The sequence below is a fragment of the Heloderma suspectum genome, chromosome 1 (genome assembly GCF_057233095.1).
Source record: "Heloderma suspectum isolate Gila_16-S chromosome 1, 16-S_ref, whole genome shotgun sequence".
In the NCBI taxonomy this organism is placed as follows: domain Eukaryota; kingdom Metazoa; phylum Chordata; class Lepidosauria; order Squamata; family Helodermatidae; genus Heloderma; species Heloderma suspectum.
The window spans coordinates 419,075,235-419,087,654 of NC_139458.1; the positions used below are offsets into that span (position 1 = coordinate 419,075,235).

At 46.2% G+C, this 12,420-nt stretch overlaps 1 protein-coding gene across 11 annotated transcripts in view; it reads left to right on the forward strand.

The window, feature by feature from the left end:
* The window catches only part of PPP1R21 (protein phosphatase 1 regulatory subunit 21), a 57,829-nt gene that overhangs the window by 22,414 nt on the left and 22,995 nt on the right, over nt 1-12,420 (forward strand). For all 11 annotated transcript variants that reach the window (XR_014786974.1, XR_014786975.1, XR_014786976.1 and 8 more), the window contains exons 12-15: nt 355-491; nt 2,384-2,476; nt 10,216-10,343; nt 11,885-12,037. Coding sequence is in view for 2 of the 11 variants with exons in the window: in XM_084829205.1 (XP_084685331.1) it covers nt 355-491; nt 2,384-2,476; nt 10,216-10,343; nt 11,885-12,037 (511 nt within the window). In the remaining 9 variants the exon portion in view is untranslated. The remainder of the gene's footprint in view (nt 1-354; nt 492-2,383; nt 2,477-10,215; nt 10,344-11,884; nt 12,038-12,420) is intronic.

Sequence of the window (12,420 nt, forward strand, 5' to 3'; positions counted from 1 at the left end):
AGCAGCAAAGAGAACACCTGCGCTATTCCCAGTTTCACAGCCACAAAACCCCAGAGTGTCAAAAGCTCATCACCTCTAGCCAAAGATGACTTCTAATAACAAATGGAAGATTTCTTCTGGGAATATAGTAGCATCAAATTACTTTTGTAATAGTCAATGTTTGTCAGTCCCGAAGAATCCCCAGCAAATGTTTTACGTGCTGCTGCTTTTCCAGATGTTCAGACAAGTGTCTTACAGTGTTCTTCTCATCTTTTCTGAAAATCATGTCATGTTGATGTTCTTTAAAAAACAAAAACAAACCACCACCACCGCCACAATACTCACCTTTAAAAACATAAATTCATATGTTCCTAGTTTGGAAGAAGAGTGTGAATCTTCTCTTTGCACAGCTGCGTTAAGAACCAGGAACTTGGAGCTCCAAAGTGACATGACGAAACTGACGGTGGTTTTTGAGAAGCTGCACACATATATTAGCCTTCTTGCCTTACCCAGTAAGTGTTTGGTTGTTGGCAACAGCAGTTCAGCATGATGTATGAAATGTGGTTTTTGCAGGGCAGAAGGCAGATGTTAAGCTATACAAATATCATTGCCACTTTCAATTGTACAAGAGAAGCCGAGATATGTAGAGGTGTGTAGATCTTGCAGAGCTATGTCTCTCTCCCCCCGCAATTGTACTCTTTAACTGAAATTCGAAGCCGTTGGAAATGAAGTCCCATCAACAATTTGAATGAATGAAGAATTTCTAGTTACGTTTTCCCCAAAATGAGTGTTTTATTTTTTAAAAGAAGATTTTTTAAAAGAGACCATTCCCCCAACTTGCAGGGGGTTGTTTGTTTTTGCTATTTCGCTGTCTAAAGCACTTTCATTTCTGCTTTATAAATAAAAGCTGTCTAATTTCTCAGAAAAAAGTCCTCAAGAGAGGGCGGTGTTGCAGAAATTATAGTACTGTTGAGCAGCCCTGGAGCTATGCAGATCCAACTCTAGTGATGCAATGAGAACTCTTTAAGAAATTACACTTTTTGTGAGTTAGTACAGCCAAAATTGCAGGGTGGGGGATGAGTATTCCGTTTCAAATGAAATATCCTCCTGGATGCTATAGCTGTATGTTTTAAACTTTGTGGGTTTAAAAAACACACACAAAAGAATATGTTTGGAAAAGGTCAAGTTTAGAGGTCCTTCTCAAAAGTCAGTGATCCTTGGGCAGGTAGGATGGGTGCTGCTGCCAGGGTGTATGAGGCAGTCAGTTGGGGTGGAGGGGCAAAGGAGGGCCATATTGACCTGTTGGGATGTTACCCGGTAGGGTACGCCTGTTGGGCAAAATGAGGGGTGGTGGCAGCCAAAAGGGCTGGTTAGCCCATGCAGAGGCCAGGCAAATGGTCCATGCAGCACACTTGCAGATTGGCTCAGGTGTGCCTGAGTGTGAGGCCTTCTCCACACCTTTTCTAGTGTGTGTGTGCGTGTGCGTGTGTCTGTTAACCTGGATTTGAACCAGGGACTGCCAGCATGTAACATACACTGTTCCATCCTGCTTGGGCTCCTCCTGTAGCCCCTGTGTTCTTGGCATCTATGCTTGGGGGTTGGGTGGACCAACAAATGTCCCATGAAACTGCAGGGGGCTTCCGCCAAATCCTGTAGCCCCTCTGCTGGCAGGCTTTCAGTATAGGATTGCGCCCTAAGTTACTTCCTTGTCATAGAAAATGTAGTATAGCCTTTGTTGCTGCATCCTTGCTGCTTTCAAGTGCTCTGTCTAGGATTTTTCTAAATCCTAAATTTGATCCCTAAATATTTAAAATTGTTAATTCACTCTGAGCTGGGAACTATTAGTTCCCCAGTTATGTACCATTTCTGGGCTTTTCCAAATATGACAGTTTCTAATGTACTTTGTGTGTGTGTTTTCCTTTTAAACAGAAGCCCCTTAAATTCTTGTTTTGTTACCTTGTTCCTATCTGTGGTGAGGATCAGAGTGAAACCATTGGCATATAATAGAACAGTGGCTGGAAAATATTAAGGACTCAGTTAAAAATGCATTTTATTGGAATACTTAATAATTGGTAGATAATAGTGTTTAGATGACCCCCCCCCCCCCAAATCCGACATCCCTACTTGACCAGAAATATGAAGCTGGTACAGACTTAAGTTTCACATTGCCATTTATTTAATACAGTTTGATTTCTCCCCTGTTTTGGAAAGGGAAAGCTGGAAAACTGCTGAGGGCATGTTATTCCTTTTGTGGACTCCTTGGTCATGCCTCTTGACCAAAGCAGGCCTATGGGCTGTTTTGAAGAGGACATATTATTTGTTTGCTCAATCCTAATCTGTTTGGCCAATTCCTTTATCTTTTTTTTTTTAAGAATTGTAATTGAATTTCCATTTGCTGTTCTAGGCACAAAACCAGATAGGCTGCTTCGAACGAATTTCAGCTCAGTGTTCACATACATCGCTTCAACTCTTCACGGATTTCATGATGTCATGAAAGGTGAGGCCAACCAGTACATAGCTTATAAAATTAAACTGTTAAGGACAGTTCCCTAGTTATTTAATAGTTTCGGGGGGGGGGGGTGAGGGGGAGCTGGGTGACTTTATAGGCTTAAGGGTTTGTGATGTTCAATCTAGGCCAGGGGTGTTGAATCATTTTCAGCCGGAGGGCTGAATTCCATTTCAGAGAAACGCTTGGGGTTGCATTCCAGTGGTGTGTGGGCTAAAGGCAAAAGGGGAAAGGCCAGAACATGAAAGTCACCAGCATATTTTTGCTTAATGGTCTTATTACCAGGAACCAAGCTTTAGGAGAGGCATTTTAACCTTTTAGAAAAGGGAAGAAACTGCAAAAGCATGCTTGCTGCTGCTGCCGCCACCACCACCACCTCTCTTCTGTGGACTCCTGCCTGGCAGTATTTGTGAGGGGGATGTATTGTTTTGATTTTTGTTTAACTGTTGGTGGAGGGGTGGGTTTTGGGGGGATTCTGTTGTGTTTTTAGGGGTGCCTGATAAGCAGGAGCGAGGGGGCATGTGTCCACCTGATGGAGGCAGTGGGGGGAGTGTTGGGGGCCAGAACATACTGAGGCTGGGCGGCAGGCGCTGGCGGAGCACTAGGGGCAGGCCATGCCAGGTAAGGGGAACAAGGGAGAGATGTGTAATATCTGTCCCCTGTTCCGGGCCTGTCCAGAGCCAAAGGATGGCTGGGGGAGGTGTGACTCCTTCTTCTGGCCTTCGTCTGCTGCTTTGCAATGCCAGGTCTGTTACCCAGAAAACATCTGTCATCCATGACATCTAGGATGAGGGTGCAGACCTGGCATGTATTACGGAGACCTGGCTGGTTGAGGCTGCTGCTCCAAGTCTTGCGGCCATGTGTCCAGCTGGATTTTCGTGTGCACAGCAGCCAAGGGATGGGGATGGGGAAGGGGGAGTGGCTGTTATCTACCGAGAGTCCTTGATCTTCACCAGACCCCCTCTCCGGGAGACCGAAGTTGCTGAATGCATGTACTGGAGGTTGGGCCCGAAGGGCAGTCTGGGGATTCTGCTCATGTACCATGACTCCCTGGCCGAGGTGCTTGAGGTGGTCTCTGATGTGCGTGTACAGTCCCTTAACTTAATGGTGTTGGGGGACTTCAATGTACATTCAGAGGCCATCCTCCTGGGGCACTTCAGGACTTCATGGTTTCCTGGGAGCTGCACCCTATTTCAACTGGGCCCACCCATGTAGCCAGCCATGCGCTACACCTTGTGTTTGTTTCTGGAGAAGCGGGGAGTGATCTGGAAATTGGGGGTATATCCACCACCCCCTTGTCACGGTCAGATCACTATCTGGTGACACTGGACTTCTCGGTTCCGCAACCCCTCCGCGGGGGTGGAGGACCCATTAAAATGGTCAGCCCCAGGTGTCATATGGATCCGAATGGATTCCTGAACGCGCTTGGGGATTCTTTGGAGCATTCAAACTGCCACTCGGTCGAGACCCGGGTGGGTGGAATGCTGCAATCACTGGGGCATTAGATTGGGTGGCTCCGAAATGCCCTTTCCCCCTGAACAGAGCTCGAACTGCACCATGGTTCAATCTGTGGTTACGAGCTCTGAAACAGGAGGTGAGATGGCTAGAGTGCCGGTCGCAGAAGTCTCGCTCCAAAGACAATCAGACACGGGCTAGAGCTTTATCTTCAGCCTATCACGTGGCAGTGAAGGCAGCAAAAAAGGAATATTATGCTGCCTCTGTCGTGTCTGTGGAGTACTGTCCCAGGAGGCTGTTCCAAGTGGTCCGGAGCTTGATCAGTCCAGTTGCTCTGGAACTGCTGGAGCATTCTAAGGCCTCCTGTGAGGCCTTGGCAAGGCACTTTGCGGATAAAATTGATCGGATTAGGAGTGTGATTCCGTGCGCTGTGGATGCAGTTAGCGAGCAAGAGGTGGTCTGTGGCAAACCGGTTTTGTGGGATCGGTTCCAGCTTCTTCCTTCTGATGAAGTGGACAAGGTGCTTTCATCTGTAAGGCCGACCACCTGCTTACTTGATCCTTGCCATCTTGGCTCATTATGAGCTGCAGAGAGAGGCTGCGTGAAAGGATCAGGGTGGTGGTGAACGCCTCCCTTGAGGAGGGAGTGATGCCATCAGCCCTCAAGGTGGCAGTGATAAGACCACTCTTAAAGAAGCCCTCCTTGGATCCCCACGTTCTGAACAACTTTCGCCCAGTTTCGAATCTGCCATTTTTGGGCAAGGTGATTGAGCTGGTGGTGGCGATGCAGTTGAAGGCACACTTGGAAGAAGATGATTATCTAGATCCATTTCAATCGGGCTTCAGGCCTGGGCATGGGACAGAAACGGCCTTGGTCGCCTTGGTAGTTGATATGAGGAGGGCTTTGGATAGGGGGGAATGCTCCTTCCTTGTTCTCCTCGACCTCTCAGCGGCTTTTGATACCGTTGACCGCGGTATCCTCCTGGACCGCCTGGAGGGGTTGGGCATTGGAGACACCGTATTACAGTGGTTCTGGTCCTTCCTCTCCGGCAGGTACCAGAGGGTAGCACTGGGAGAGGAGGTTTCGGACCCGTGGCTGCTTGCTTGTGGGGTGCCACAGGGTTCCATCCTCTCCCCGATGCCATTTAACATCTATGTGAAGCCACTGGGGGCTATCATCAGGACGTTTGGGGTGCGGTGTCATCAATATGTGGATGGCATGCAGCTCTACCTCTCGTTTAAATCTTCACCAAGGTTGGCCGTAGAACCCCTGTCCAAATGTCTGAGATGGTGAGTGGCTGGATGGGGAGGAATAAGCTGAAGCTGATCCCTGACAAGACCGAGGTACTTTTGGTGGGAGACAAGAGGAGGCTGAGGGATGTTGACCTGGGTTTGAATGGGGTACGGCTACCCTTGAAAGACCAGGCCCGCAGCTTGGGGGTCATTTTAGACTCCCAGCTGTCCATGGAGGCTCAGGTGTCAGCTGTGAGCTGGACAGTGCTGTACCAACTCCATCTGATACAGCAGCTGGGCCCCTACCTTCCCAGCCATCTGCTCCCATTGGTAGTACATGCCCTGGTCTCCTCTCGTCTACAGTACTGTAATGCACTGTATGTGGGGTTACCCTTGAAGATGGGTTGGAAGCTGCAGCTGGTACAGAATGCGGCGGCTCGCCTGATTAAAGGCAGCTGCCGGTGTGATCACATCACTCCAGTGCTGAAGGAGTTGCACTGGTTACCACTTGTTTTCCGGGCCAAATTCAAGGTGTTGGTTTTGACCTTTAAAACCCTATATGGTGCCCAGCCTATCTTAAGGAGCGCCTCCAGCAACACCAGACAGGCCGCTCAACAAGATCAGCCTCAGATGGCCTTCTGTCTGTCCCATCAGCCGGGACAGCTAGGCTGGTGAGGACGAGGGAGAGGGCCTTCTCTGTGGAACTCCCCACTCGGGAACTCCGCCATGCCCCCTCTTTAATGAGCTTCTGCCACGCATTAAAAACGTGGTTGTTCAGGCAGGCATTTGGGGTGGGTTAGGGTATTTTTAGAAATGCGATGTTTTAATGTAGAATTTTATAGTTTTAAAAACTGTCTGTATTGTGGTACATTGCCCAGAGTGGCCAGATGACCGGCCAGATGGGTGATTAAGAAATTCAATAAATAAAGCTGGGAAATCACCTAACGATCAGCAGTTGGGAGAAAGGGGGTGGAGCCAGAGGAAAGGGCATAGTCCACAGGCTAACCCTGGAGGGCCAGATTAGAAATCCAGATGGGCTAGATTTAGCCTGTGGGCCTGAGATTCAACACTCCTTAACTAGGTCACTCTTGAGTCAAAGACTGGGTTCACACAACACACTAAACCACACTCAGTGCTTGAGTATGGATTGTTGTTGAACCATGGGTTAGTGTGTTGTCTGAACCCAGGACATTTTTTGAAGGCTGGCTTGTTAACCTTGCAATGTAGTTTATTTTTCTCAAACAAGCCACCTTGAGTACTGATTTGTTATTGGGTTGTTCAGGGTGGTTAATAAGCCACACTGCATGGTCAGTGGAAATGTCCTGGGTTCAGACTACACAGTTCAACAACAACCCACGCTCAACTCCCAAAGTTAACTTAAAGAGTGGTTGGCTTTTAGTATCAACACTAAAACATGTGTGGGGTTTGGTATAGGTGCTAATGAATAGTGTGTGTGCTTGGTGCAAGTCCCACCACCTTGGAAAGGCAAATGTTCAGTTAAACCTTAAAGAGGCTCAAATTGGTGGACAGAAGTCTGAGTGAAAGAGATGCCTTGAATGCAGTCAGTCAGTTGACACATTTGCTGATGTTCTGGTTGGCAGCAGCCCCCTTCCACTTGAAACCCTTAAAGCAGTGATGCCAAAGATGTAACCTGGGTCTTTAGACATGTATGTGGCTTACCACCGAGTTATGGTCTGCAGTGATCAAGCGAGTTTATTTTGCTTTTTTAAAAAGTTTTGTTTACAAAATGTATGCTATCTTAGCTTTACATGCTGTATAAATATCTGAAAAGTTTCCTAATAGCTAAAAGTAGTTGAATTAAAATACTTCATATGGGGATGAGGTGAGAGGCAGGATCAGAGTCAATAAAGTGTGCTTAGTGGATGCCATCAATTTTGTCCAAAATGGCCTCCTTCAACCTGGCAGCCTCCAGAGGTGTTGGTCTACATGCTGGCTGGGGATGATGGGAGGTATAGTCCAACACCTCCAGCGGGCATCAGGTTTGAGAAGGCTGAGGTATAGTATGTGTATAAGAACATAAGAAGAGCCATGCTGGATCAGACCAAAGGTCCATCTATTTCAGCATTCTGTTCCCACAGTGGCCAACCAGCTGCCTGTAGAAAGCCTACGAGTAGGACGTGAATCCAGTAGGATCCCCCCATTCATTTCCCCAGCAACTGGTGTACCTAGACAAAGTGCCTCTGATACTGGAGGTAGCATGTAGCCATTGCGACTAGTAGCCATCGATAGTCTTCTCTGCCGTGAATTTGGCCAGTCCCCTTTTAAAGCCATCCAAATTGGTGGCCGTCACTACACCTTGTGGAAATGAATTCCATAGTTTAACTCTGCACTGTATGAAGAAGTCCTTCCTTTTATCTGTCCCGGATCTCCAACCAATCAATTCCACGAGATGACCCTGGATTTAGTATTATGTGAGAAGGAGAAAAATGTCTCCTTGTCCACTTTCTCCATACCGTGCATAATTTTGTACACCTCTTTCAAGTCCCCCCTTACTCAACTTGTTTCTCAGCTAAACAATCCCAGCTCTTGTAACCTTTCCTCATAGGGGAGTTGCTGCAGCTCCTTGATAATTTTAGTTGTCGTCCTCTACACTTTTTCCAGCTCTACAATATCCTTTTTTAAGTGCAGTGACCAGAACTGTACGCAGTATTCCAAGTGTGGTCGCACCATATATTTTTATAAGGGGAGTATGATATGGGCAGTTTTATTTCCAATTCCCTTCCTAAGTATGCCCAATATGGAATTTGCCTTTTCTACAGCTGCTGCACACTAGGTTGACGTTTTCATTGAGCTGTCCACTGCAACCCCAAGATCTCTCTCTTGGTCAGTCACCATTAGCTCAGATCCCATCAGGTTATACTTGAAGTTGGGATTTCTTGCCCTGATCTGCACCACTTTACACTTGCTTACATTAAGGGTGCAGTCCTATAGGGATGGGCGTAAGCGTCCAAACTCGGAGGCTTACGGCCATCCAAAGCAGTGCAGGAGGCGTGGTGGTGGTGATTGTTGCCTCTGTGCTCCTCCCGCCTGTATTTTCGCTAGATGGGCCCATCTGGCTGAGGTGTTAGAGAGGGGAAGGGAAGTAGGCTGGGGAGGCCTGGGGATGCGGCGTAAGCTGTCCCCTCCCCTCCCACTGGCATACCTCCTTTCCCTTCCCTCCGAGGTCGACTTTGTGACCTCAGATTGGCAGCCGGCATGGTTCTCTCCATCCTGGCTGGGAGGGAGAGGAGGTGGGGAGCTTGGACTCTTGGGTCTGAGGTCAGAGCACTGTCTCTGACCTCGGATCCAGGAATCTGGACTGTCCTGTGGCCCCCCAGACTCTGCCTAGGGGCCATAGGAATGCTCTCTAAATCACATTGCCGTTTTGATGTCCATTCTCCAAGTTTGGAGTTCCTTGCAATCCCATTTTCTTTTAACCATCATAAATAATTTGGTCTCATCAGCAAACTTGGCCACTACACTGCTCACTCCTAATTCTAGATCATTTATGAATAAGTTGAAAGCATTGGTCCCAGTACAGATCCCTGTGTATGTCAGAGATGGATGGCCCCATGGTGTTTGTAATTATTTTGGGTTGGATCCAAGATCTGCCTTCCACAACAGGGAGGGACCTCTGACTGAATCTGGGGGAGCCTTCCCTCCACACCACGTCTCACCCCATTCAATAGGGTCTCCCGACTCTCTGTGTAGCATTTGGAGGTGACTGAAGGGGCTGCTGTGGGAAGGAGGGTGCAGGGAAGTCCACTTCTGTCAGTGCAGTTGATCCAGCGTGAATCTGGATCCAACCCCTTTTATTCCAGCTTTGCTGAAATGAGTTCAGGGCACCTCATGTAGCTTCTCTCTTACCCTCCCCCATCTGTTATTCAATAGTGACAGCTTCAAGGCTGAGCAGGAATTTGAACCACAGACTTTCCAGCTGAAGCCTAACTATCATTCTACTCAGAGTAGATAAAATTACTTTAAGAAATTGTAAATTATCATTTTAATTGGACTTTTAAAATTTAAATCAGTTTTGCTTTGGTTTTCCTTAAATTGTTGATGCTAAGGGTGTGTTTCTATACGTACTTACCGAAGATATGTCCCATTGAATTCAATGGGGCTTATTTCTGAGTGGAGATGTATAGGATTGTGTAATAAATTTCTCTTTACTAGCTAGGTTAATATTAAATAATAAGCATATTAGCCCTACAGTTAATCTCTAAGTTGAATCAATTCCTCTACCAGATACATTGAGTTAAAGGAGCCTTTTCTATGAAACCTTTTCAAATGAAAAGCCAATTTCTCAAATAGGAGCATTTACCCTCTACCTACCAGACGCAGGCATTTCATTTTCACCCGATGAAATTAAACTGTAAACCCAGTAACTATCAGGCCTGACGTCCACCTATCAGTCATGGACACTTCATTTTTGTTTAATACTTCATTTTGGTGTGGGTGGGACTAGGCCAAGATAGAAAAAGCAGAAAGGAGCAACACTGGAAAGAAGAAGAGAAGACAAAAGTGTCCGGTTTGCAGATTCCTATGTTCTCATACTTAACTTCACAAACTGTCATGACTGCTTGTTGTAAGAAAGACCCTCCCTAGATGGGAAAATGTTAAAAGACGTTCCCTCTATAGGTTAAAAAGAGAAGAAGAAAGCATGCAAAATATATGAAATACAACAAATAGATGCAGGGCCTGGTTATACGGATGAAAGTGTAAATATTTCTCTATTTAGTTGTAAATTAACATGGTTTAATGGTCAGATTTGCACCATTGTTTAGGAAATAAATGGAATATCAGTGGGAAACTTAATCTAAATCCATGATTTAAATAGGCCTTTTTCTGCTGTTTTTAAACCATCTTGATTTATATCAATCCACTCTGATCCACTACAGTCCATGCTGGCTCTCCAAAATGTGGAGAGGAACAATTATGTTGCAGTCCTCTGCAAACATACCCAGGAGCAATGGGACTGAGTTCTGAAAAGACATGTGTGGCGGGTTTATGTCCACAGCTGATGCGAGTTAATTCCTCCCTTAGATATTTACAAGCACTATAGTAAAAAAGCTGCCTTGGAGCATGAACTCCCCACAGCCACACAGAAGCTCATCACTACCAATGACTGCATTTTATCATCTGTGGTAGCGTTAACCAATGGAGCAGGCAAGGTAACTTCTCTTCTTACCCAAAGCAGTAGTGGCAACCGATGTTGTGAAACTAACACTGGCTTAGGGATGTCATATGTGCAAAAGGTTTCTGTTACCATGAATGTTTCTAAAAAAAAGTTATTATGATGCATTCTGCCAGGTGTTATAAAACTCTGCAGCCAGAAAGTATGTTCTTATGAGGAAGATAAATTAGACTGATACTTAATATACGTTTCCTTGACTTGCATACCGTGTTGTGTGTGGCTGAAAAACTGAGAGTGAAGGTGGATATTGAAGAATTAGATTCTTGGGATTTTGTTGTAGGGAACAAAGGTGAAAAGGACCGGGAGAAGGAAGATGTATAGGGGTCTGGAGAGAGGATAGGAGCCTGAGCTGCAGCTGGTCTTAAGGAGCAATTCTATGCATGTTTAGACAGAAAAAGGCCTCCAACTCCCAGCATGCCTCAGTCACCACGGCTGGCTGGATCATGGTGGGAACTGTAGCCTTTCTTTCTTTTTTTAAACATGCGTAGGGTTGCACCCTTAGTGGAGGGCACTTTTGAAGTGAGATGAGTAGCCCACCCCCCTCTCAAGTGGACTCCTGGCAAGTCCCATGGCTATAGCCATTATTCCCTGTGCATCTCCCTGTGCATCTCCCTTTGGCTTGCCAACTAGGGGGGCAGATTTGCCCCCCCCCCCCCAGTTGGGGGTGGGTGGGCTCAACTTGCTGATCCCTAGAGTGGAAGGACGAGAACACTGCTGAGTGAAGAACTCTTACTGTCTAAACAGTGTAAGCGTTGCCCAAATTCCCTGTTGTCCTCTGAGAGCAGATAACTGCACATATGTCCAGTCCATGAGGGCTAGAAACTTGATCTTTAAAAACCATAATAAATCTCACTAATTAAACTGCCACTTAGTATTGTAGTAAGTCAGATCCTACTATGCTCTTTGGATGACTCTGTACAGTTGGATTTACAAAGTATAACATTCCATAAGATAGGCCTATATAAGGCTGGATAAAGCCTCTCAAACTCTGGCATATTAATTTGCAGAAATTGATATCGATTATTTATTTCCAGGAGTGCCATTTTTAGACACAGTTGCTGCATTCAGATGTGGTGCTAAACCATATTTTCGGGTTAAAAAAATGAGCCTGGGTGAACCTTTTGCTCGCACACTCCCCCTGTCTCCAGCATGACCAAGAGGAGATTGGAAACTTCTGCTTCTATTTTAGATTAACCACAGTTTATTTAGTGTGTTGTCCAAACCCTAAACTGTGGTTTATCATAACCATGGTTACTAGAAACAAGCCAGCTTTCTAAAATATAGCTTGAAGTTGGCTTGTTTCCACTAGTTAAGATTAATAAGAGTTTGTCCAAGTTTGGATGACACAGCAGGCTGCAGTTACTTGAAATGAAAGAGAAAGCTTTGAACTCCCCCTTGTGGCAGTTCTGGGGGGTTGGAAGCATGCAAGTCTGAGGTTCATTCTTGTAACACCACACATTGATTTAGCATTGTGTCCAAACATCCCAGCATTTTACATGTCTGTCTTTGTATATCCAGGTTGCTTCTTTCTTCAGCAATAATTTAGACTGCTTCACTGCATCGCTGAGCTACGGGCCTGAGGGAGGAATGGAGTTTATCAACCCCCTGTCTGCTGAGTGCATGCTTCAGTACAAGAAGAAAGCAGCTGCCTACATGAAACTGCTGAAGAAGGTTTGCGCTTGTTCAAGTACAGTAGCCATAGCACAGTCAGTTGGATCCCTTGGATACGCTCTAGAAATCCTTTTGATGTGGGTTGGGATTCTTTTCCTCCCATGAAAAGGTTATTTGTTGCAGATGGAACCGTTTTTGTTGCTGATCTGTGTACTTGCTTGCGGTGGAGTTGCGGGCAAGATTGCAAAGCATGATTATTGCTGGATAAATATGAGAGCAGTAATGGCCTTTGCACACTCAGCCCATGAAAGGATAGGGGGAAGCTGGAAGGAATTCCACAACATCACTCTTGAGTTGCATAGAAAAATCTGGGTAGGATGGCCTTGCACCCTTGTAGGTGAGTAGAGATCACAGCCCTTTGGGAACAAGGATGGCTTTGGTAT